We start from the raw sequence: 27,221 nt of genomic DNA, 5'->3' as shown, positions 1-27,221 counted from the left end.
AAGGATAAAGAACAGAACTTGGAGTGTCTAGAAATACGTGCTCACCTTCAGACAATGGCTGTGAAAAGCTTGCAAAATGACCCAAAATGAGATGAGGTTATTTCAAGAGAAAATTATTTCCATGTGGAAAGTGGTGCTTGTTTACTTGGCCTAGCAGCTCTTTCTCAGCCAAATATGACTGGCCAAATAAATTTGTCAAGAAGCTTAATTAGTTGGATTAAGTGGCCAGGACACCAGACAAAATGAAAGATTTCAAGGTACTGTACAGTATATCATGTCAACATGATCAAGCCTTATGTGAAAAGGATGAATACCAACACACCAGCACTGACCTGGATACATGCCAAATTGCAACAGTTAGAGAAGTGCTGTCCAAGAATAGACATAAGGGAGAAGCACCAGGAGTGGACAGAGATGGTGGAAGAGGGGAAAAGAGCAAGGAGGAGTAGAAGGAGGTGGAAAGGCAAGAAAAGGAATGGATAACATGGAGGAAGGGGGAGAAACCAAAGGATGTAGTTGATCATCCCAAGGCATGGCTAGAGGACACATCTAGCTTACAAAAGAAACCTCCAGAGTCCTATAGAATTTGACATCCAAAGATATAAATCTTACTTGATGGCAAAAGCATGATACCCATGCCCTTATCACCACATTTGCTAAGATATTCCCTGACATTCCTGGCCAACAGAACACTATCATGTATGTCGTAGATATGGGAGAGGCCCAGCCAATCCAACAACATGGCTACTGAATAGCACAATGCTGTATACTGTAAATGGAAACCTGATGGAAGAATTCATTTCTGCACAGCCTACACAAAAATTAATATAACAAACTGAAGTTCTTTCTATTTGCCAAGAAACAACATACATTGCTAAGTGTGGCTTCTTCAAAGGTTAGTGGTGTGTTTCTCTCATGAATTGGCCTCATGAAATTTTCCACCTTTGTGGCTCCAAAGGAAATGTCTGAACACAGATGCTCCTCATTTAATGAATGAGAACTGTTTCTACAACTCGTCAGTAAACATATTGGTCAATAAGTGAGGTCCTGGCACTTAACAATATTTTAAGTATACTGTACTCTCTCTTAGACAGAATGAGGAAAAGCTCTAATGCCAATTCTTTATTAAGAAATGTTTTATGCTGTAACTGGTTAACACTGTATATGAAATTTACCAAGTTTTCTTTACAAAATTGTTGCTCTAGCTGTAACAACAATAAAAATAGTGCTTCAAAGTTGTAAAAATCTTGAAGCCACTTTTATGATTGAAAAATGCCCCTACCCATTTTTTAAATGAGACCCCTAAAATATCATATGGGCAAATATTTCACACATCAAACAATGGTATAAGTAGACAGATTGAATGCAGCACGTGTATCAAGAACTATCGAGTAAATACACATTAAAAAAAGCAAACTTCTCATATTCATGAAAACAAGAATAAATAGTAAAGCTGAAACCCAAAAACTCATGATAACAGTAAATTTATTCAAAGAAAAAATATCACCTGGTGCATACTGACTGTTTATCATTATAATACAACCAAAAAAATATATGAACTATTTCATACAATGAAGGTATCAACAAACCATAAAAAAAGGCATTCACACACAAGCGCAGACGGCTAGCAACATGAATGGAATCTACAAAACATATTCAAACTAAGGAAGATGGGGACATATGCGACAGGAGATAAGGAGAGTGAAAGCAAATAATTCTTAACACCAAGGAAAATTGCGTAGGAAAACTTACTGAAAACAAATCAAACTGCTACAAGACTTACTGTCAGTTAGATTCATCCAATATATTTCGGATTTATCTGGAGCAGAGCTTGTTATATAGGTAAGAGGGACATGCCATTTGTAACCCATAGTTATATTCAGGGGTTCATTTGGGTCTGTTACATTCTCTTCACATACCAAAAACCTCGACTGGCTTGCCGTTACATGACCGTCTTGCAATGTAACACTTATTAGAGGGAATCCGGCTTGCAAGGTCCAAGTATCCATGATACCCTACAATGTGAAAGAATGTTATGCCATCTCTTGAAGTTAAAAAGATATAAGAAAAAGTTATGTAAATCTATCATGTCCTCTAAAACCAGAAAGATATAGCTAGAAGAACTTTTTAAACAAAAGGCTCTAACAAACATTTAATAAATTACCATAAAGCTTATACAATACACCCAAATATAAAATTTATTATACTTATCAGTGTACACAATTAAAGCTATTTAGTTACAGTATCTGTTTGTGGAGTTCAATAACCATTACTGTACACAGCTGATACTACTTCAATTCACAGTGGTCAAATACATACATCAGTACTTATACTAAAAAGATCATCCTAGTCTCCTACTGTCATTATTATTATTATTATTATTATTATAATTATTATTCCAAAATAGTTAAACCAGGGCACAGAGTCATTTCTAGACAGTTTACTATGCAAAGGAACTGTTAAAGAGGTGAAAATTGAACTGAGATCAAGTGAAAGAGGTTGGAAACCAAAGGGAGTGGAGAAAAACCTGTAGATTTAGCAATGAAGCTTAGAACTGAAGGGATGCTGCAATGAATTTTTGGCACTGCCTGCAAAGAAAATCAATTATATACCCACTAGAGCAGATTTCTGATTCAGCATGAATGTGTACCAACAACTACTTCAAACTAAAGCATTAGTCTGAGTAAAGCAATTGTTAGTTTACAAAATACCGTGCAGGCAGTCCCCAGTTATTGGCAATCTGGTTTTTCGGGGTTTGTCTAGCGACGAAAATTGGTGATTTTCGGTGCCGATATGCACCAATTTCTGCTTATTGGGGCCGATAATCACATATTGGCACCGATACATACTTAACAGAGATGCCGATAACTGAAAATTGCCGATTTTCGATTGTCAGCGATTTTCGCTTATCGGCATGCTGTCGGAACGGAACCCCCACCAATAACTGGTGACTATATGTATATTTAAAAAAAATTTTTAAATACTCTAAGAAGGATGCATACTAGAGTCAAATTACATACACTAAAAATTAATAAGCAGTGAGTTCACAAAAAACAGAATTTAAGCCTTTAAAATAACTGAGAGATTTTGCTGACGTATGCAAACACAGAAGGTAAACATTCAACCACTCTAGTAAACTTCCCATTCAGTGGTGAGTGAATGAGATTCAGATGTGGAAAGTTTTGCGTTACTACTTCTAGAGGGGGAACTATAGAGTCTGGAAATTTGTTATTCTTCAAAATGCCTTGGAATTAATGATGTATCAATTCTTAGGATGCAATTCTGTACTAGAAAGTGCTTGTTGTAAGGGTTTAATACAAATAAAACATAATCAAAATTTTCATCACTTACTTTAATATCTAAGAAATGACCTTGCTTCTTTGTAACCTTTGTGAGGGCATCCCACAAGTCATCTGTTTCAGCACTGCCAAATTCATGAGCTTCAAGATACAACCTCAGGCCTTCCTTCAGTAAATCACGGCCAAGAAATGATTCAAGCATGCTAATTATTGAAGCACCCTGCAAATACGGGAAAATAAAACAATATAAAAATAACCTAACAAACATTAACAATATTGAATGAAAAATATTTAAAGATTGTTAAAGAAAATGTGTTAACTTTGCTCAAAATGTTCTTGTGCATATGAAGTTTACAAAACATCCAAGGTTTTAAAGAGATGGGGATCATAACGTCGACATTGGAGGTACTTTACAGTTTCAGTTCTCCCTTCATGGCCCTTCTGTATGGTAAAGTTCAAAACTATCTTTAAAACTGTTGAAGTGATTCAATGATAAAGTCGAGAAGAAAAGATGCATAAAAATGAGATTCTTAAAAACAAAAAGTTATTATCTTAACAAAAATAAAAACCCATTAATTTACACTAGCCTCTGTGAGTCAGTGCACTCCTCAGACACTAAGAAAACACTTCCAGCATGCCACATATCTGTGCAGATCCTTAAGCACCCCTTGTAACAGTAAAGCCCTTCTCTGTGTTGTTGGGGAAAAGGGACTGGAAGGTGGACATTTCCTGTAATTTGTAACAAACCAGTAATTTACAGCAGTCTGAGTAGTAACTCGGGTAGAATGGCTTATACTGCCACCAGGGGCAGTGAGGGATCCAGATACATACCTTGCCAGACAGCTTTCTTCTTTGAGTGTTCTGAGGATAACTGTGGCACACAAGTATGATTAACAACAATATAAATTTAAAATCTGAACGTGGTTATAATATCAAATCATAATACTGCACTGGGTAATGCTAATGATTAATTTACCTTGTTATAAGATATTGTATCAAAAATAGATTCAATTTGCGCTGGATCAGATACTGGAGTGGATATGGGATGGGATGCAACAAGGGCATCCAAATCAAGGGCAGGATGCATCTTTTGGACAAGAAATTGTTCTTGCATTGCCCACCCTGGTTCAGCATTATCTGTCCCAAGATTCTCCATGAAACTTGCAAAACCTTCATTCAGCCATAGGTCACTCCACCTGTTTGATCAAGAATGCAATGCTGTGCATTAGAAAATATGAGTGCATAATCCACTTTTTTTTTTTTTCAACATTCATTTAGTAATTGCCTTCCATATTTATTTTTTGTACCTTAGTCAAGAATTTTAAAATTTTGTACAAAATATATCAACATCAGGATATAGACATAGATACGTGCAAGAATAACAGATTAAAAAATAGTCCTTAACTTATGAAAATGTGGCAAAACTACCTTCCCAATAAAAAAAATAATGAAATGACAAACAGAAGGAACAAATTATAAAACCCCGTATGTATGGATACTTCCAGCACATGTACAATATATGTGTCACACAAAAGATATTGTTGCTTGATCACTGTTAAAATTTCTTAAGCATTAAATTTTCTGTGCTCTTATAATGAAGATACTCTATGATACTACCTAGTGAATACTGTACTGTATTTGATTTGCTTTGCACACTAAATTCTATTTTACAAACAATACCCTGTTAAATGTCCCACAACTCAAATACAACACAGTAATCCATGATACTGTTAGGGTGCAAATGGCATAATACAGTATACACAGGTAATACTTTTAAATAATCCAAATTTATTTGATAGGTTTATAAGAAATAAACATTATTGTTAAAAATCTCATATTTTACTTGCACAGCCAATACTGTACCTTATTACTTATGTATAAGCATTGTGTAAGCCCATAAAACAGACAAGGTCAGTTGTACAAAATATGTACAAGAGTGATGACATGGGACTATTCACTGCAGTGATTCATGGCTGGGATGTGTTGAGAATACATGTATCTGGTGTTCAGAAATTGGGAAGCAAGACTGTGATACATTGGGCCACATCATGGGAAGGGAAGAGGAGTAGGGGAAGTAACAGGATGATGACAAGTGAGAAGGCCAAGAAGATCAGTGGAAAATGCAATAGATTGGTGACCATATGTAGTAGAGAAAAGGTTAAAAAGGAAGAGTCAAAGATAGCCTTACCATGACATTGTAACAAGATTCCCAAACCACTGATGGGCTAGTTCATGAGCTATAACAACTGTTACTCTCTGCTGAGCTTCTGATGAAGTATGAACTGGATCATACATGAGAGCAGTTTCCCGGTAAGTGATCAAGCCCCAGTTTTCCATGGCACCAGCTCCAAAATCAGGTATTGCAATCAGATCTGTTAAAAAGATCTTGCTCACAACAGATACACAAATAACACCACAACTTATTCAGTATCCTTCACAATTTTTATTTCACACTAAACAAAAGGATAGTGATAATTTTCACTTCACCAAATTGTGAAAAACACTGGCTTTATAGTAACACTGCACAACGATAGAATGATTTGAAAAAATGAAAGCATTTAAAAAAGGTTTAAGATTCAGATAGAATATGTTCAGTTCCTTCATTTAATTTGGGGGAAAAAATCATTTACATGCCAAATCCAACGTATATAACTCACCTTGTTTTGGAAGAGGGTACGGTACACCAAAGAACGAATCGTAAAAGTCCAGGATATGAGACGCCATGCGCAGCGCATAATTTGCTTGGCTGATCATTGTAGGAGGTGCATACACAGACACAGCCACATTATGTTCAGTGGTATTAGTAACATGTTCATAATCACAAACAATGAAGGCCACCAAGTAAGTGCTCATTTCTTTACTTTCTTGAAATTCATCAATCATCTGCAATGTACAACATCTCATTTAAAAAACTGTAGTACAATATATTAATAAAAAAATTTACAAAAAAATGTTTATATATATTATATACGGTGAACTGAGATGAACAAGATGGAGAAAGAGGCAGAACAGGTTCCAGAGGTTTTGAATTTAACCAAGTTATCAAAAGTCCATTCACGAGTTCAATCAACAGAATAAAACAGCTGGGGTAAGGCAGAAGAAATAAGGAGGGCTGAGTAGAATATGTACAATGGAGATACAGTAATTGATAATGAGGAAGAGCAGGTAAGAGAACAGAACTACTACAAGAGGGACAGTAGTTGTAGTTCTGACATCAGCAATAATATACAAGGGTTAGATAAAAAAAAAAAAAACAATAAAATTACAGACCCAAGGTAAAACCATTCAGCAGGAAATCTGGCTGGTTATCCAGCCTATGTCAGATGCGTTAGAGATAGAAAGTACAATACAATAAAAGATTTTCCTATTTAGGAGGTATACCTCATATCACAAGCAGCCCACACCCACTACAGAAACAAATCTTTCCAAATTTTCACTCACTGCCTCATCAATACTAGGGTGATAAGCCCTGGTAAGGCAATGGCTCCTATCTATGATCTACCTCTCAAATTTCTCCAGTTTGCAAGAAGGAAATTATCTCTTTGAAACAAATAAAGAATTCATTATTACACAAAAAAAAAACAATATTTTCTTACCTTAGTCTTAAAATACAAACCCATAAAATAGCAAACTTACCAACCCTGAATTATCTACTTGAGTTGAAGATTTTAATGGCATGTTAAAAAGAGTAAACTGGCTTGGGTCTCAGAGAAGTGTAACTTCAAACTTTGCCTTCAAGTAAATTACCAAACATGTGGGAATGTTGCTTTATGATGCTGGTTCAAAAATGTGTGGTATGATATATCTGTAAAAAAAAATGACTAAGTTGGAATTTAAAGTAATTGAAAGAAAAAGTACGTTAAATACCAGGAAACCTAGCCTGAGAAATCTTTTGCAATGCAGATATGGTCAACAGCCATTAAAATAAAGTCTTACAGAATAGGAAGCACAAATATAGACATGTTCAATCATTCATTTTTTATATTGAAGAAAATTGGATCACTTTTACCACTATACACTGTTAATTGAGTTTCAACTCATTTGAGGCACCAATGAAAAGTGCCTCCTTTTACTGAAAAATTTCCATTCCTTGTAAAATGTCAGAGAATTTCCAAAGCAAATGTCAAGATGAAAAGGAGGAAGAAAGGATACATATCTGTCCACAAAACAAAAACAGAAAGCTGACATAATTATGAAAAACTGCATAAAGAAACTATTCCCTAAGTAAAGTTCTTAGGGAAATAATAATGTAAAAAATTCTTATTGTGTGCCTTTGTAGGAAGTAAATTTGAAAAGGTGAGGCATTCCAAAATAATTAAGCAAACGGGTGAGTTGCCTCACTCAACCAAGATATTTAACAACCCTATCAGTACAGCAGCACTAGAATTCACTAATTCATGCTATGCTCAGTTACTTTTAAGACAAATTCTATCATAAGGAGCATGTTTCTTAAAAAATTTTCAAACAGGGCAGCTTTTCAACCTAACACATAATTCATTACAGCACTGTTGAGTAAAAATTATATTTCTAAGCCATAAACAATTAAAAAGCCAAAGATTCTATTCCTAATGGAACAATTTAATTCTTTCAGAATCTCCTATTAACTTCTGTAACTTCTTTCACTATGAACACCATATTCTTTGGAACCTTGAATTTCAAGTCAATGGTCCCTGTAGACCTGTTCCATATGAATAGAACATATCTTCCGAATAATAATAATTCAAAATGAAAAACATGAGCTTCCAAAGTACATTATTCACATACTGATCCGATTTCAACAAAAATAACACAGCTTCTATTCACTTAAGCTCCCTATACTTTCATACACCTCTCTGTTACACTATCCTTTTTACTTCATGTGGAATATGTTTTTCTTTGAAGCATAGCGAACTGCTGATGTATATCCATATTACTAATAATTGTTCTCTGACCATGCATATGATTTCATATTCTATTGTGTGTACTGTAGTAGTTATTACTTTACAACGAGAGACTCACAATTCAGTCTGGTGTCAAGTTCTATGTAAAAATATTAAGACAATGAATAAACAATTTCATATACTGTACTATTGTAATGTATAGAACTTGTAAATAAGCAACCATAAATGAACTGCAATGCTGCATACAGTTGAAACAGCATGATATTAAGCAGTGTTTACAAAGCAACTGTGCAGTTTCACACTAATGTGCAGCAAATAGTGGCCAGTGCAGTGAGTTCCTAAAAGTTATGAAAATGATGCCTACTAGATTAACACAAATGTTGTATTCATTGTAAGTTTAACAACTCTCTGGACTACAGGATTAAAAGCGCTAAAATCTTATGTCCCACAGTTTGTGACCATGATGCATATGGCTTCCACTGCTTGGTGTTAAAACATGAACATCATCTATCATGAGTCATCATAAATACTACGAACTGCCCTTCAAAAAACATGCATTGGTCAGCCGTCTTCCTGTATAAATATGCTTATTACCTTTAGATAGTCCATGAAGTAATTAACAAGATATAAAACTACCTTTTTTTGTGAAGGGCCCATAGCTCCTGAAACAGGTTTTAAATGAAGACTATGAAGACTAAATTTCATTAGTAAAGAAATAAAATCAAAAGGCTTAAGATCCAAATAACAAAGAGGTAACATCCTTATTAATTATTATTACTATAACAAAAAGTCATACATAAAACCCATCTCAGAGCCATATTGAGCAATAACAGTCTACAGTTATTATATGAGTTTTATCATTGTATACTGAGAGATGTGGTCAATACCTTCCCTTGGTTTCTGAGTTTAAGAACCTAAGCAAATCTTTCACTGAAAGTTGTCAGGTTCAATGAAGGCTTGTCTTGAAACAGACCAAAGTTCAGGAACATATGTTTAAGGTGAGTGAAATGTTTAAGATTATGGTAGTATCTTTTTTTTACTAGCACTATTCAATAAATTCAATAACTTATGGTACGGTATGGTATAAAGAATAAACTACATAACCGTATGTATGCTGTTGTATCGCAGCACTAATGTACAGTTACAGTGCATGAATAATGTCCACTTCTCTCTCTCTCTCTCCCCTCCGCTCATAGTCTTGAAAAGGATTTTTTTTTGTTTCCTTACAAACTCATCTTAAGGTTACTGGAATGAACTAAGGCTTACATAAGATATTAAAAATGGTCTAACCATCTTCCCAAGACGTAGATTCCCTACCACTAAATCAAGGGTACAAGAAGTGAAAGCCCTGACTATTTCCAGACACTTAAAATACAATTTATCGGTTGCCTATGCCAACTATTTGATGAGCTGATATTAATCCATCTTTTTTTTCTACTTCAGCAATGTTTTCTAAGAACATCCTGATATGTTTTCTCTCGGCCCTGTGGTGTCTGCCTAAGTAACAGTTAACTTTCTTCTTCTCTCCACATATCTTCTACTATTCTCATCCATTACAGAAGCTACCCTTCACACACTATATGCTTTTGAGGTGGGTATCAGTACCTGAACTCCTACTTCTATTTAAAGGATAATCACACTCTTCCTTTTTACTATTAATCTGCCAGCTTCTATGTCAGACCTACCATGCTAAGATAGCCTACAACATATATCAGAATTATGGGATCCTCTTCTGACTAATAACAGTAAATTCAATTTAGAACAGCACTGCTTTTTACTTGATACCATTCCTGCCTACGTAGATACAGCCACTAGCTACATAATTCCGCGGTTTGTTTGGTACAAACTCAGTCTCTTTTACAACAAATACAAAGGTTTATCAAACTACTAATCTGTCTTATGCCAACACTAACCAACCATCTCATCTCACTGGACAAATCTCTCGCTATCCTGGAATAGGTGCTACTGTATATACAAACAATATATATGGAGTACTCTTAAAGTGTTTACCGACTACGCACCAGGCTGCGAACTTGGGAACAGAATGTTTCAATTACAATACCTCTAACTGAAATAGCATTCATTATGAAAAGAACATTGAGAAAATTATAATATTTCTTTAACATAATAATACAAAGTCATTTTTATATAATGAAAAGACAATATTCAGTGCCCTTCAAAGTTCTAATTTACATCAAACCAACAGATATCAATGTCTTAATCTGTAACGCCATGTGGCACTAAACATTCATAGGAAATTACAGGGCAGAAAAAAACAGGCAACCACTAATCACTAACTTACCTCTTTTCACCTTCAGCAGTAATGTAGGAAGACAAATAGAATCCTTCCAGGCCTTCTTTCAGATGGCCCTCAAAGCCTAGCCTGAGGGTATAATTACTACCTCGTCGCAGGATTTCTGACAGACCCAAGTAAAGCTGGAATGGAAACAATGTCATCACTAAAATTTTACTAAGGTTGTTTGCATTTAAATCATATAATATAAAAGTACACTGACTAGTAGATTTCTCCAACATACACTGTCAATAACATCCTCTGAAATACAAGTATGGCGTTAATCTGATATATATATATTTTAAAAGCTTCTATGATCAAACCTCAACTTCTGAAAAACTGTATGCTTAATTCATAGGGCATTTCAGATCTATTCAAGAAAATGACAAGAAAAAGTCAAAACAATTTTTTTGCCCTTACAGTATAAACAAATAAAATGAGAGAGAGAGAGAGAGAGAGAGAGAGAGAGAGAGAGAGAGAGAGAGAGAGAGAGAGAGAGAGAGAGAGAGAGAGAGAAATTTTACCTGTGCTTCTTAATAAAGATATGCCATGGTAATTCTTTTTTATATTATATTTTCATACTTTTCATTACGAACTACAACACAACCATTTACAAAAATGAGATAAAAAACAGCCTTGACCTCTGCTATGCAGGCAATACAAAATGTATGGAACAATTAATACAATAAATCTTTACAACTTACTCTGTGTATGTTGACGATGAATCATGAATGTCTTAAGATTATAGTAACAAATGCACATAAAAAGCTAACCAACGAATCTGAGTCACAAAATGATAAACTAAAACAAGTAAAGATCTGATATAAGTGAACACACCTGTTGGTGTGGCGGATATTCCAGGAACTTTTCAATGGCGATTTGACTCTCATATTTATTATGCAAAGTATAATTGGAAACTTTCAAATCACGCCCATGGATAATGATTGCTCTTGTTTCTTCAATAGCTGTGAGCTTGATAGTGAGATTACCTGGGGAAGACAAAAACAGACGAGTAAGAGTACAGTACAGTAATATAAATCCAAATGATACATTTTTTCAAAATGTTATGCAACATAATGTATCAAACTTCTCTTTGGCAAAGCTTACAAACTCATCAGGTGTCAAACCTTATCAGCTGGATGTCATGTGATTTGTATAACAGTAGTATTCAACTAAACTTCAAAGTATTGTATTAATTGCTGAATTTCGTTTTTAATGTATGAAATACAATACAGTCATGTATAGTATATAGGATGCACTAATGTAACTAAGCAGATTTTGTTGTTGTCAGGAAAACCATCACTAATATTTGAAATGTAATGCACGAATTTGATTCAGTTTTCCATTATACTATGATGACCTAAAACTAACCATACAGTACAGTAATTAAATTCCTAATTTTTTTAGGTTTATTACATATGCATTTCCCAAAAATGCCAAATTTATTTCACTTACCAACTTTCTCTCCAAAATTAATAATGAGGCTGCTTAACAAAACTGAGAACAGAGACTGACTAAATAAAACACTCACAGACATCAAGCACAGAGCCTCGGAAAAAAACTGTCATGTGAAGCTTACTAACCTCTAACATGTCTTGTTGTAATATTAGGATGAATAATAATGTCGTAAAACAATGGACGGACATGAAATGGCAACCTCACATCTGTCCATGGAAACTCCTCCCCATTGGTTGCAGTTGGCACTGTTGGAGGTGGGGAATTCGTAGGGCGGCTACTGAGGCCTGGTATTGGTTCCCCTGTGTAAGTTGCTTCGGGACATCCTGCAAAAGAATGAAAGAGTTAACGATGTAGCTATGGTACTGTGTTTGGTCTCTGTAATGAATTTTCAAAAAAATATCCACAGTAATCCATATACCAATTAGTATATCTACAATCATGCCATTAGAAGTAGTACTATATGATCTTCCTCTATGAATGAGACCATACCTCTAATATAAAATCATTCAGTCATGACAGTTACCTGGCTTGGTGAAGGCAACGATGAGAGCAACAGCAATAATGGCAACAAAGCTCAGTGTCACGACACAACATGCCCGCTTCTGTGAACATACCATCACAGCACCAGGCTCGTACATAGCCCGTTTGTTAACCATGAAACCGCTCTCATTTGGAGACCCTGCAAAATAAGTATCATCATAAAGTTCTTTAGGGCACTCCACAAAACTCCGTATCCAAGTCTTCATCTGTACTCTTTTGCCATCATTTTTGGAGCCTTCCCACAAATCTGCATCACGCTATTTTCTTACCTGTCACACCTACACCTGACTGCCTCTTTCGCCTTCTCATCACATGTTCACATTATCTCAGTCTCTAAGATCTTGGTTTATTTTCAAGCCTCTGGACACCTCACCTCTCTTACAATATGATCTTTCCAGCACAATCCAGACACGTAGTCACTACACATATTCTCCTTGTAAGTGGCCATGAAAGCTTTTGCTCTGCTGCCTAGCTGAAGAATAGTCCAGGTTGTCTACTTTTCTCCTTATTACTGTTTCAACGGCTTCACAGTCCAGGGCTTATCTACCCACCAAAATATTGTCTTTCATCATCTCTACAATGTAAACTCTTTATATATACTGTATTAGGATAGAGAGGCCAATTACATCCTGTAATTCTGATGACCTCCTGTGAGGCAGTCTGGTACCTTTAATATATAGCATTGCAATCTTCTCTACAACCTCAATGGTAATCCACATTCACCTTTGTGAGGCTCCACTGTTTGCTTTCTTTCTGAAAGTCATAATCTTTGTTTTGTTTGCAACAATGAATTTAGCCACTTTCTTCCAGTTTTTAGCAAGACTTCAAGGTTTGATTCTGCTGAAAACTTAATTCTTTATATGAGAGCACACCAATTTGAAGTGCCAAAATTCCTAAGACAGCAGATATTAAAGCATTAGCTTTAAAAACATAATGTTTGCCTCAATCTATCCTCATCTAAAACAAAGCTCTCATATATGGGATGCCTCCTCTTTTGTTTCCCTCCATGAAAGAATGCAATCATAGGAAATTCATCTAATTCATGACTTTGCCTTTACCCTTCCTATCTTTTATATATAAGTATTATTTTGGTCACTTTTCTACAGAACTTAATGAAACTTATCTCCTTCAAGACTACCTGGCAAGACCTCTCAGGTCACACTGTATTTACTGGCTCAAATTCTATAATCTTTGGATTGCATCTTTCACTGAATATTTCTTTCATTCTAATGCCAACCTGCAAATCCTATTCCTGCTTCCATTTCCCAAGAATTACCAAATCCATCCTCAAAAAAGGAAGGTTTATTGCTTCATTTAGCATTAGGCCAAACTAATGTTACTGTTCTTCCTTCTCTTATTTCTATAGACTCTGGCTGGATGATAGCATTAAATTACCAATCCCACAAGCCTCCCAATGGCTGTCAACCTTTTCTCCAATGTGAAGAACCTGATATTGATTCCTGCAGTATGTAAATGGTTTCAGACCATTTTCCTAAAAACTGCAAGCAACCAGGACAATCAGTGTCTCTGGTAGTGGTTTTGAAGACATTCCTTATGTTGATTACTTATTGTATCCAAATTAGAGTATAACAGAACACTTATATATACGAGCTTAAGAGTGTGAGTGACTGGAAAAACATATCAGTTTACTAAAAAGGGGTCACAAATTGGACTGGGACTTGATAGTAGTAAGAGTACTGTAGTAGGATCATAGTTTGTATTATCAAGGCTGATCAACAATGAATTATATAGGTCAAATCTACTTCACTGACATGGTGTAGGCATCATTGTGCTGTTGTTGAGAAATAGTGCATTACCAATACAATATATAATCTGCTTCTTTTAAGAAAAACGCTGAATTCAAGTGATGTAAAAATGGGCTGGTAAAATTGGAGCTAGGGTCAGTGCCCATGAGAATACCAAAATTCTGATTCAGGTTTAAATCCCTGTATTTGAAATACTGTAGTCATTAACAATGAAAATTTGATAAGCAGAATATCTGATACACTATCAATGGAAAAAACTTCAAAAGGATTGTTACTCAAAAATATTACATATCAATAAATGCTGTTAAAGCCTCTTTTCAGCTGTTATGAAGAATATCTGTATATAGTGTACTGAAATCACATGAAAACTGATTTTGCATTTTTTCCCATTAGCCTCATCTATCACTTTTAGGACTTTATGGATTTACTATCATAATTAAAGCCACTGGGAATTCCTTAAACCAATTTCTTCAATTATCTAATATTATTAGATAACATTACAAAGTATATATATGAGAGATATATATATATATATATATATATATATATGTTATATATATATATATATATATATATATATTTATATATATATAAATTGTAATCCTTGTTTCCAAGGGCCTCATAAGGAAAGATGAATTATAATTGTACTGACTTCCTGAAGACCTTGTAGAAATTGTATCTTCTCCTGCAAGTGTTATTGAGTTATCTTTACCTTACTAAGTAGTTATGATTCTTTTGTGTGGAGTGTCCCAAGTACAATATGTAGTTTAATTTACCTATTATATTAGCCAGTTTCTTCTACTTATGTCAGGTACTTGTTTCATTTTTTTCATTATGCCAGTATAATTCTGATTGCTTAAATATAATTGTTTATTTGCAGTAAAGCATATTCCTTGGTCACCCATCATTTGGCACACTTGCCCATTACATCACCAGTTACTGTAATTGTAATTATTTTGGCAATTGGTCAGTCAAGTCTATACTCCAAAAGGACACTCAGTACAATGCTAGGGATATGAGGTACTATTGTCATCTGTAACCTGTGATGAGATTCTTTAAGTACCTACAATTTCAGAATTGGTTAAATACTAAGCTCCTAAAGAGGTAACATTCCTTAAATATTTCAAGCTGTCCTACTTTACCTTTGGCTTAGCTGCTACATAGCCTAATTGGTTCTAACTGGTTCAATTAACCTTGATCAAAACGAGATGAGATTATAGCTTATAGAGCCTAGGGTAGCAATAATTGGAATTTTAGAGTATTGTACACCCAAAGAGAAGGTAGACTAGCCAATAAAGAAGACCAATAATATAATGATTTAAGATGAAGGCCACTGGTTGGCAAAGAAAGTCAGCCCAAGTGAGTCAAGGCTCGGGCCTTAACCCAAGAAATCTCGAAGGAGAATAGCAATATGGTGGGTGCTAACAAAACTGCATAATCTACACAGCAAGGCTTGCGAGTACACCGTGACTTTACAAAGGCGATTAATTACGTCTGACGTCGCAAACGGTACCTGTAAGGAAAGCAATATCGTCCACATCATGGTCGCTCATCGTAGGGTCCCGAGAGAACGTCGCTCCTCCTCTCTGTCCGCCGGGGCCCGCAAGCCGTAACTGAACACTAATTTTCGTTACTCGGGTGTCCTCCTCTTAGCCTCTAGAGGATTCCGGGTGGAGGTTTAGGTTAGGGCACGGGGTATTTTTCTCACCAGGGAACTACCCATACGGGATGTAAATTCTCCCCCTCAGCACAGCAAGAATCGCGCCTCGCAAGTTAGCAGACGATATTTGACGGATGAATGTAAACAATGTTGCAGTGCCATCTATGAGCAAAACCGAGTACTAGTGGCCGACCGCAGGAGTTGTCGAAACGAGAAATCGATCTCGTGCATTTATTGGGTAATATTCCCAACACTTGTACAAATAACACTGTCACAAAGCTATGTGAATATTGACTCATACTTCTGACGTCACACGATTAGAAATACGAGTACTATTTCACAAAACTAAATGAAATATTTTTAATTGCACAGCGTTGGCAACTCTGCAACATACCATCCTTGAAGAGATCTTACCGCTAAATTTCTATAGTTTTATTGCTCCACTGAACTAAAAAACATACAATTTCTTGTTTTCACTTCGCCTGCATCTCTCGCATAAAGGAAGTCCATAAATAACCATGGTAACATCTGAACGATAAAACGGTTTGCAACTTGGATTTCGAAATTAAAATAAGTTCACTTTATCATCATCAGCGCCCAGCCAATGCAACAAAACAATTAAGATACCAATAAAATCATCATTCCAATAACAATAGAAATAATATTCAACCAACTGCCGCTATATATTTTATTCCAAATCCAAGTACCTGAGAAAATAAACTGAAATTTAAACGTCCATGATACGATTCAATTTGCAGAGGCGTTGAAAAATTACACGTCAATATCCTAAATGAGAGTCAATACATGCAATTACTGCATCTTATTCGCTTCCATGCTTAATGAGATTGCGGAACTTGATATGTTACGTGAAAGTGTCCCAATGAATGTGCTGACAGATCATGCTTGAATATTTTATGAGAGAGAGAGAGAGAGAGAGAGAGAGAGAGAGAGAGAGAGAGAGAGAGAGAGAGAGTTCAGTTCATCATCATTCACACGACACCTTTTGACAAGACCTCGCAGATGCTGTATACGGCAGATTGCTTTGACCTGTCCCAGCCTGTCTACAAAATGTAGAATTTTGACTTCCTTTTGTGCTACAAGTCATTAAATGTTTACGCCAGAGATCGACAGAGCGGAACAGGTGTCTCCAAACGTCTCCTCTGTAAAAAACACTGCTCTCATATTTTATAAATAAGATTCTTACGTACGATACAGTGTCGTTTAGTAACTATAAAGGATGCTAAATGTCCTTTCGTGTTTTATTATAAACGTGTTTTTGTGGTAATATCTATATAAATATATTCATTCTTATGTGCACATATATTTATTTGCATTGCATGTGTATTGGAATGTATATAGAATTAAGCACGGTTCTTAGGCATGAGTGTAACTATTATAAGTAAAACTTCTTTTTAATATCAAGTTATACACATCTCAGAGAGAATTATCAATACTTCTGAAGTTTTGTCAGGGACAAGTGGGTACTTGACTCACTTGAGAACAATTTGTGGTAGTGTGTTGTGTAATGATTTCCTGCCTGTAAAACAAAGCACTAACATATCGCACATCTCTCTCTTCTCTCTCTCTCTCTCTCGTAAAGTGACACTACAGACTCAAATTGCAGTTTCAGATATGTAAGTAATACAATCTCTATCTACCTATCCATCTATCTCTCGTACAAGGAAATATAGATCACATATATATCAGGTTATATCAAGACAGGGTGATACTCTCTCTCTCTCTCTCTCTCTCTCGTATCGAATGTGTAAAATCTCAGTTATTAGGTTAGTTAGCCTGCAACCTCAAATTATCTCCTCTTGATTAATCCTATAAAGAGTTGGCTGGTCGATCTCTCCCCCAAGAGAGTTAAGCGACCTCCAAGTGACAAAAAAAAAAAAAAAAAATGAGGCCTCAAAACAAGGTTAGTGAAGCTATTAACTTGTAAAAATACTTCAACTGACAATTGTTGATTTTTAAAATTTATTCTCGACAATGGAATGTAAATTAGTGAACGTTTTGGAATTCTGTGGTAAATTTTAAACAAGTAAAAAAATGCGCCGAAGTTTCTTCGGCGCAATCGTTTCTGTACAGCGTATAATCAAGACCACCGAAAATAGATCTATCTTTCGGTGGTCTCGGTATAATGCTGTATAAGCGGCGATCCATGAAACATTAACCAAGGACCGGTGGTGGCCTAACCTATATCGTTGCCAGAAGCACGATTATGGCTTACTTTAACCTTAAATAAAATAAAAACTACTGAGGCTAGAGGGCTGCAACTTGGTATGTTTTGATGATTGGAAGGTGGATCATCAACATACCAATTTGCAGCCCTCTAGCCTCAGTAATTTTTAAGATCTGACGGCGGACAGAAAAGTCGGCACAATAATTTTCTTTTACAGAAAACTAAAACCAAACGCTGTTTTTGTTATTCACCATTCCCATCTCCTTAAAACAAAACATATAAAAACAATTCTACTGCGAAATCATTCCGGGTTTTGACATTCATTTTTTCTGCATTCTAAAATGCAATGATTTATATCTATTGTGCATATCAATGTCCTGACAGAAATGTACACGAACTCAAATCGTATTTACAGATCATTTCAAGGGCATTCCATTCGGTTATTTCCTTTCCACCAATATTCATATATTGACTAAGCCACTCTTCTCTTACTCCATCCCCCATATTTCAGGCTTCCACGACTGTCAAGGACAGACGGAAAGAAGAAAAAAAATATCTCAACAACTGGATGCATCGGAGACCACGCGAAGAAAATCATGCATTCCTACTCCAGACAGGTCGGTGGTGCTTGTACGCAAATGTTTATTCTGTAAACATGTTTGTCAAGTTTAATGTTCTTCGAAGCAACGTGGGATATATTTCATATGATCTTTTCGGATGTGCAGTTCTTTTGTGTGTGGATACACGCACATGCACAGAAACTTGGGTGGAAATTCAAATATGTTGAACTTGGTTGGGATTTGAGTTGATAAAACGGTTTCCTCTTCAGTTGGGGAATGAGATAGAGACAGGGTAGCTTTGTGTGTGTGTGTGTGTAAATATATATATATATATATATATATATATATATATATATATATATATATATATATATATATATATATATATATATATATATTATATATAATATATATAATGTATATATATATATATATATATATATATATATATATATATATATATATATATATATATATATATATATATATATATATTTTATATATATATGAACAAACAGTTCACGAGTATCATTTACCACCAAAACTATAACATGAAAATCGTGAACTGAATAAAAAAAAAACTCAGAGGTGTAAATCTTAGATGTACTCTCTCTCTCTCTCTCTCTCTCTCTCTCTCTCTCTCTCTCTCTCTCTCTCTCTCTCTCTCTCTCTCTCTCTCCCCATCAAACCAACGTTAAACTTTTTACAGGCCTCCCAGATTGAGTTAACATATATGATTCTCCATCTCCTCTCTGGGGAAAAGGAGAGATTGACTATTCGCAGAGAAAACTAAAGAATATGAAACTGAAAGCCAAGAAGACAATTTCTGAAAGATCGTACACAAACAAAGATTCTGATAGAGCGAATGGCTTGGGAAAACATTGCCTGTATTCACAAAGATAGATAAAGATTAAAATTGGAAGCTAAAGGAGAGGCCGACTTGATGTAAATTCAGAGAGAGAGAGAGAGAGAGAGAGAGAGAGAGAGAGAGAGAGAGAGAGAGAGAGAGAGTACAAATGAAGATAGCAAATGGTTGTTTTTCTTTTTTGGATGAAATGCATATTCACAAAGGGAATGTTAAAGAAATCAAGATTGCATGCAAAGAAAAAGCGAAGTTGATTCAAATCAAAATTCGTGTGAATGGATGTTTTTTATTTTGGCAATGCTGACGTCAAACGCCCAAGAGAAGATTGTGCGGTAAACATGTGGTGACGTCGGTGGTATCACGTGACCGCTTACTCAATTTTCCAGTGAGACGAGTAATTGGAAAGAGAACTTTTTACAGGCAGGAATTGACTGAATTGAATATAGAATTTAGGCCAAAGGCCAAGCACTGGGACCTATGAGGTCATTCAGCGCTGAAAAGTAAATTGACACTGAAAGGTTTGAGAGGTGTAACAGGAGGAAAACCTTGCAGGTGCACTATGAATCAATTGTTAGGAGAGGGTGGAAAGTAAGATGGAAGAAAGAGAATATGAAAGGAGGTAAAGTAAAAACAAACGGGAAAGCTGCCCAGTTGTTATGACGCCCCAGTAAGAGGTCCCGGGTTTGATTCCCGGGCGATTCGGATCACCTTGGGCACATCATTTAAATCTAGCGGTGCCTTTGTAGGATTCCACTAATTATTGCAAGTTTCCTTGACAAGATTCCTTCGATCCTTCCGTGATAATGGTCTGCGGTTGCTCCCCAATGACTTCTAACAAAAGAGAAGTCATCTGTATGTATGTATGTATATGTATATATACGTAAGGGTAATGCCACGAAGGAAAGAGAAACAATGCAGTAATCCAATGTATCTTTTCTTCGTGACACTACCTTTATTTATATATTCATCACGTTCCATATTTTCGTGATTCAGTTATACATGTATACATAAGTGTATATATATATGTATATATATATATATATATATATATATATATATATATATATATATATATATATATATATATATATATATATATATATATATATATATATATATATATATATATATAAATGCGTCTTTGTGTTACTTTCGAACATTCACGTCCTGTTTCTACATCATGTCAGGCAAATATGTTCTGTCAGTTACAGTCTACCTTCCCAATAACATACAGAGTTTAAGGCAGTACAATTTCTCGTTGTCTAGCCTGCCAAGATTTCAGGCCAGACGAAGTCTTGAATTAAGTAGTTCCCAAGTTTCAACTCTGGCTTCGCCACGTACACGGCAAGTGGATATCAACTTGAAGCCAAGCAGCAAATTCTGTCTGGAAACGTTAGATGAACGTCTGATGATGAAATAAGCTTTTTATTTTCTCCACTTTTTAACTGTGACTTGGACCACCGACGGATGTCTCTCGTTTGTCAATTTTGAGGTATATTTTTATACAGACCTTTCGCATTCACAACAGACCCCCGATTCTCTTTTCCTGCCGAGAGCAGGTTTGCGGAACAGTTGTGCCGATATACAGTAGATGTGCCTCGCTGTCTGGAACTTCTCAGTTCCAGAGGTTCTTTATTCCTCACACCACAGACTGTGGAACAGTCTCCCTGAGGATGTTCTGCAACTTGAACCCGAAAAGTTCAAGCGGAGATGCAATTCATTACTACCCTACAGCAATTCTCCTTGTATTTTAGTAATTAATGTTATTTATTTATTGATTCGTTAATTTATTTTTCTTTTTTTAATAACTAATCTCTTCTTTCTGTATTATCCTTCAGCTATTTCTTTCAAATGAACACCATATGCTTTGGAAGCTTGAATTTCAAGTCAGTGGCCTCTGTGAGCTAGTTTCATATCAACAGGGCTCTTCCTCTGAATAATAATAATAATAATAATAATAATAATAATAATAATAATAATAATAATAATAATAATAATAATAATAAAAGTGCAAAGGCAATATGGTATGGTTGTATGAATCGATATCATCTGTTTGTCAGAACTGACACAATCGAAATTTAGATTACTTATTCTTCTGATTATCAATTATTTTTGTTTCACAACGTGGCGCTTATCCCTAACATTGCAGATAAAAAGTGTGAATTCTTCGAATAAGAAAAAAGGAAAAAAATAAATAAATTCAATAACAAATCTAATTTCCAATGAGTGCAAGGTGGTTTTCCTTACTTCCAACTTTCTTGATACCCTTGCCATCCATTCCCATGAATGGCAAACGGCAACTACCCTAAAAGATGCCCAATAATTTGAAATAAAGGGCAAGGAAGATGGTCACTTAGCATGCAAGATCTACTCAAGCCTTGAGATATCTCAGCTGATTAGAAAAGATCTGTACAATGACTAAAAGTGAAAGTTTCCACCTGACAGAATATTCAGACAGAATATACAATTTAGGCCAAAGGCCAAGCGCTGGGACCTAAGAGGTCATTCAGCGCTGAAATGGAAAATGACCGTAATAAGGTCTGACAGGTGTAACAGGAGGAAAACCTCGATGTTGCACTATGAATCAAATTTTTAGAGAAGGTGGAAAGTCAGAAGGAAGAAAGAGAATATGAAAGGAGGTACAGTAACAGAAATGAAAGAGGTTGCAGCTAGGGGCCGAAGGGACGCTGCAAAGACCCATAATTAATGCCTACAGTGCACCACGCGAGGTACACTGACGGCACTATCCCCCTTCGGGAACGTTTCCGTCTGTGATTGAACAGAATATGTCAGCCTACAAAAATTACAAACGTTCAGCAGCTTCATCAGATAATTACGATAACTGCTTTGTATTCAACGCCCTGGATCCCTTAATATGAGGGCGATGATAATCATAATGATTTTTCAATCTGTACCTGTCACCCTGATTAACACTGCTACGTAAATTACTATCATTATTGGCTAATTGCTAAACAACAGTTTTTGTAGTCGACTATTTCTGACATATTAAAAACGGTGGCTTGCTTTTCACATGGTAATCATATGCAGCGTTAATTACCCATCTGCTGCAATTACGTATCCGTAAAAGCCCTAATTACTTTAATTAGAGTCTGATCACTTTAAATGCTGTTATAACCGGCATCCGCGCTACTAATCAGCCAAGGCAGGAATAGATGTTTTAGTGGGTGGGACGTGGGGGAGGGATCTGAGAAAACCTATGTCTTGGCAGAACCTGTGAAAGAGGCATGAGGGTAGGTAGGTATAAGAGTGAGGAAAGTATGTGTTTGGGGGGGGGGATGTAAATAAACTAAGTCAGGTCGGTCATGTATATTAAAGGATCAATGCACAAAAAGTTTTGCACCTTGAAAGGAGCTGAATTAGCAAAATAAGTGTTGAGGGAAAAACTGGAAAGTGGAGAAAGGGACTGTTGTGTGAACTGAACCATATCAGAAAGTGGAAAGAAACTTTGTGAAGAAAGGACTTTCGTGGGAAGAAGCTTTGTGAAGAAAGGACTTTCGTGGAATGAGACTTTGTGAAGAAAGGACTTTCGTGGAATGAGACTTTGTGAAGAAAGGACTTTCGTGGAATGAGACTTTGTGAAGAAAGGACTTTCGTGGAAAGAAGCTTTGTGAAGAAAGGACTTTCGTGGAAAGAAACTGTGAAACAGGCCCTTGTGGAAGCAAAGTGTCTGCAACAGGACCTTAGAATGACAAGCACCTTACGAGAAGGAAGTACTGTAATCAAGGAGTGTTGCAAGAAAGAACCTATGAGAAAAATACCTGCTTTCGAAAGCACAAGAACGTGTCTGAGAAGCAACAGCGATCTTACCTTCGCTACTCTCGTCGGTGCCTGTGATAGTGCTGTAGTTGCTGTGAGGTGCAGCCCCATTGATGCTAGATAGGGCCGTGGCGTCCGACATCGCGATTCTGGGTTACTTCTCTGAGAAATCAAACGGCAGAAAACCTCCTGCTTGCTGTGGAAGTTCGCTAATGCAAATGTTTGCTCTCTTCCGGCATGTTGTGTATACGAGGTCAAGTGGTGGTGATCCTGTCAGGTGGAAAATACTCTTGAATTGTTGTGTATGTACAGGGAAAAATTCTCTTGAAATTGTTGTGAACGTAAAGGGAAAAATACGCTTGAATGGTTGTGTATGTAACGTGAAAAATATCCTTAAATTGTTGTGTACGTAAGGTGAAAAATACTATTGAATTGTTGCGTACGTAAAGTGAAAAATACTCTTTTATTGTTGTGTACGTAAAGTGAAAAATACTCTTGATTTGTTGTGAACGTAAAGTGAAAAATACTCTTGATTTGTTGTGAACGTAATTTGAAAAATACTCTTGCACTGTTGTGTACATAAAGTGAAAAATACTCTTGCATTGTTGTATACACGAAACAAAATTAACCAGTCAAGGCCTTGAAATAAACTCAACGTTATTAATATTAAATTTTTCACTGGTAATACGTTGACTTTAATCCAGTTGAAATAAACACAAAACTTATGCAAAATGAAGATAAAAATTATAAAATAGGTAATCTGGGTTCGATCAATCAAAATCCATAATTTTCATGAAAAGACGAGTGCTTCAGAGACATTCAGAGAGAAATACAAGATAGATCACATTGGAATTGACGCTTCATTGGCGCTAAGCAAAAGTTGAATATTTACCTCCACTTGATTAATGGAACTAAATGAACTTACAGGTAAAATTCAGGTCACAAACATTTACATACTAGCTCAATCTGGTTGGAACCAACGGTCTTTTAGTATTCCAAACGATTTTTAACATTTTAGTTGAGTGGAATCAAGTACCACATTTCAAGAATTTCAGTCCTGTCATGACTGCAAGGGTCAAAAGGATCGCAGGGGACATCAGGCGTCCAAAGCAAGATTAGCAAAGTGGACACACATGCTTGGAGTCCCTCCTCCATAGGATTCCCTGACGTCACCTCAGCTTACACCTGCTTTCTCGGTGCTTGCAGTGGTATAGGAGTGCTCAGCCTGGTGCGTGCAAGTTTCTTTCTACCTGTCATAGGACTCCGGAAATATCCTAGATTCCTTTCCGTTAAGTTGTACTTTTCTTTCCTACCAGCTCCAAGTTGATCATTTTGGAAGTGGGTAGGAGAATAATATAGTATGGGGTTTTATTTTTAAACAACTCAACTTTCCTTTAGAAGGGGCTAGGTTGATTAATAATATTGGATTTCTACTTTCTAAGCTTTTACTTGAATTCTTATATAAATGATCCTAATTCTTTTTCATTCTCTGTCCTGTATCTTATATATATATATATATATATATATATATATATATATATATATATATATATATATATATATATATATATATATATATATATATATATATATATATATATATATGACTGAGAATAACAAAATAGGACTTATACACACACATATATATAATATGATAATGTACTGTATGATATAATTTCCAATAATACAAATAAGGCGCATCAGTAAAACTTCAAAAATCTCTCTATTTCTAGAGTGTCAGGTCTACCTCTAGAAGCAAGAGCTCGTGCCAGAATATAGCTATAGCTTAGTCTAATAACAGCTACCTATCTTGTAATCTAGACAGTCTTGTATATTTTTTATCGATTTATTATTTAGTAAATAATTCCACAGTGTAATTTGGGTTATCATTCGCAGAACATAAGTTTACTTTAGAATAAATTCTTATGAGCATGAATTTAATGACTTGGTTATAAATGTACTTACTAAAGTGCTTGTACTTATCTCCAGCGGTTATAAGTGTATCTACTCAAGTGCCTGTACTTATCTCTAGTGACTATAAGTGTACCTACTCAAGTGCTTCTACTTATCTCCAGTGGTTATAAGTGTACCTACTCAAGTGCTTTTACTTTTCTCCAGTGGTTATATACCTACTCAAGTGCTTGTACTTATTTTCAGTGGCTATAAGTGTACCTACGCAAGTGCTTGTACTTATCTCCAGTGGTTATAAGTGAACCTACTCAAGTGCTTGTACTTTTCTCCAGCCCATGAGGCGCCCAAATACTCACAAGTTATTTGTAAACAATTTTAAAACCAATATCTATGACAATAGCTCTGCGGATTATTTATATCAAGTCTGTATCTAACTGCAGTTCTTTTGTTCACTATTACATCTTGAATATTACCGTAAATCAAATCTAAGGTAATACTGTAACTGCGACATTACCATCCCTGGCTGCAACCCCCTTTCGTTCCTTTTACTGTATCTCCCTTTCGTATTCTCTTTCTTCCATCTTACTTTCCACCCCTCTTCTAACGGTCGATTCATAGTGCAACTGCTTTGAGGTTTTCCTCCTGTTACACCTTTCAAACGTTTTACTGTCAATTTCCGTTTCAGCGCTAAATGACCTCATTGGTCCCAGTGCTTGGCCTTTGGCCTAAATTCTATATTCAGTTCAATCAATTCAGTTCAACAAACAGCTTCATTATTATATCATAAACCAATGATCAGGACCGAAGAGCGGCTCTCTGATATTCGTCACGATATAAGAAGAGCCAAGGCCAAGAGAAAAGGTCTACCCAATTGGGTGGAGTCGCCTCCCACCTGGGGTAACTGCGCAAGCGATGACGTATCTTAGAGGTACCTGCTCGTTACGGCAATTCACCTGCTAACGCGATAAGGAGGTAGACGAAGCTCCGCCTACATGGGGGATTTGGGGGGAAGTGAGGAGACCTTCTCTTCCTCTTGGCCTTGACAAGAAAAACGTATTGTCATCTGACAATTTAATCATGCAAGTAAAGTTCGCTATTCCACTGTCAGTTTTGAGTCATGCAGATGGTTTTTGGAACAAGACTGAACCAATTCTTAATTGTCTTTTTACAGTTTTATCAATCTTTTTGAAGTAATAATCGGAATTGGAATATAGAATTTAGGCCAAAGGCCAAGCGCTGGGACCTATGAGGTCATTCAGCGCTGAAAGGGAAATTGACAGCAAGAAGGTCTGAAAGGTGTAACAAAGGGGAAAACCTCGCAGTTGCATTATGAATCAATTGATATGAAAGGGTTTAAAGTCAGATGGAAGAAAGAGAATATGACTGGAAGTACAGTAAAGAGAATCAGAGAAGTTGCAACTAGGGGGCCGAAGGGAGCTGCAAAGAACCTTAAGTAATGACTACAGTGCACCATGGGTGTGGACTGACGACACTATCCCCCTACGGGATGACGTTTTGCGTCACGGATAAACTGCTAAGCATATTATTAAACCTGTTTTAAATTGATCATTCCGCTGGTTTGACCTGTCAATTCTAAGTGGTCTTTGCAAATGGCAATTTTCGGTAACGGATTTCTTCAAATCTCTACCACTCTCAGGGGCCAAAGCCTCGTTAATTTTGTAACATATGCTCACCGAATCCCTTCCACTATCACCTGTGTTTTCCGCACTGCTCGAACTGGCTATCTCAACTGGGCCGAGGAGCCACCGCCAGATGTGTGTTGGTAGAAAGAGTTACCTGTGGAACTTAATGCCACCATTCGTGTTTAAAGTACAGCAAGTACCGTTAAACGAATGACGTGGTAATAGGGCAAGTGGCAATGCCGTATTAATACCAAGTCGCCAAAGACGAAGAATATTAATGCTTGTTGAGTATCTCAAATCAAGGATGATTTTTCGAACGGACAAAAATGGCATCTTTTCGGATATCCGGTACACTTGTGCTTCACACAAGTGTCGTCGGTCGCA

The 27,221-nt window shown here is 36.1% G+C and overlaps 1 protein-coding gene across 1 annotated transcript in view; it reads right to left on the bottom strand.

The window, feature by feature from the left end:
- Positions 1-26,937, bottom strand: part of LOC136855480 (endoplasmic reticulum aminopeptidase 1-like) — a 45,181-nt gene extending 18,244 nt beyond the window's left edge. The window contains 12 exon segments of the mRNA XM_067132557.1: positions 1,784-2,015; positions 3,352-3,519; positions 4,276-4,495; positions 5,488-5,671; positions 5,957-6,182; positions 6,936-7,104; positions 10,482-10,615; positions 11,310-11,461; positions 12,056-12,253; positions 12,454-12,609; positions 23,335-23,553; positions 26,889-26,937. Of these exon segments, the coding sequence (XP_066988658.1) occupies positions 1,784-2,015; positions 3,352-3,519; positions 4,276-4,495; positions 5,488-5,671; positions 5,957-6,182; positions 6,936-7,104; positions 10,482-10,615; positions 11,310-11,461; positions 12,056-12,253; positions 12,454-12,609; positions 23,335-23,425 (1,930 nt within the window). The 5' untranslated portion in view covers positions 23,426-23,553; positions 26,889-26,937.
- Between the last annotated feature and the right edge of the window lie 284 nt (positions 26,938-27,221).

Source organism: Macrobrachium rosenbergii, chromosome 31, assembly GCF_040412425.1.
Source record: "Macrobrachium rosenbergii isolate ZJJX-2024 chromosome 31, ASM4041242v1, whole genome shotgun sequence".
NCBI classification, from domain to species: Eukaryota; Metazoa; Arthropoda; class Malacostraca; order Decapoda; family Palaemonidae; genus Macrobrachium; species Macrobrachium rosenbergii.
Note: the sequence above shows the minus strand (reverse complement) of the source record. Positions and strands in the feature narration are given on the sequence as shown.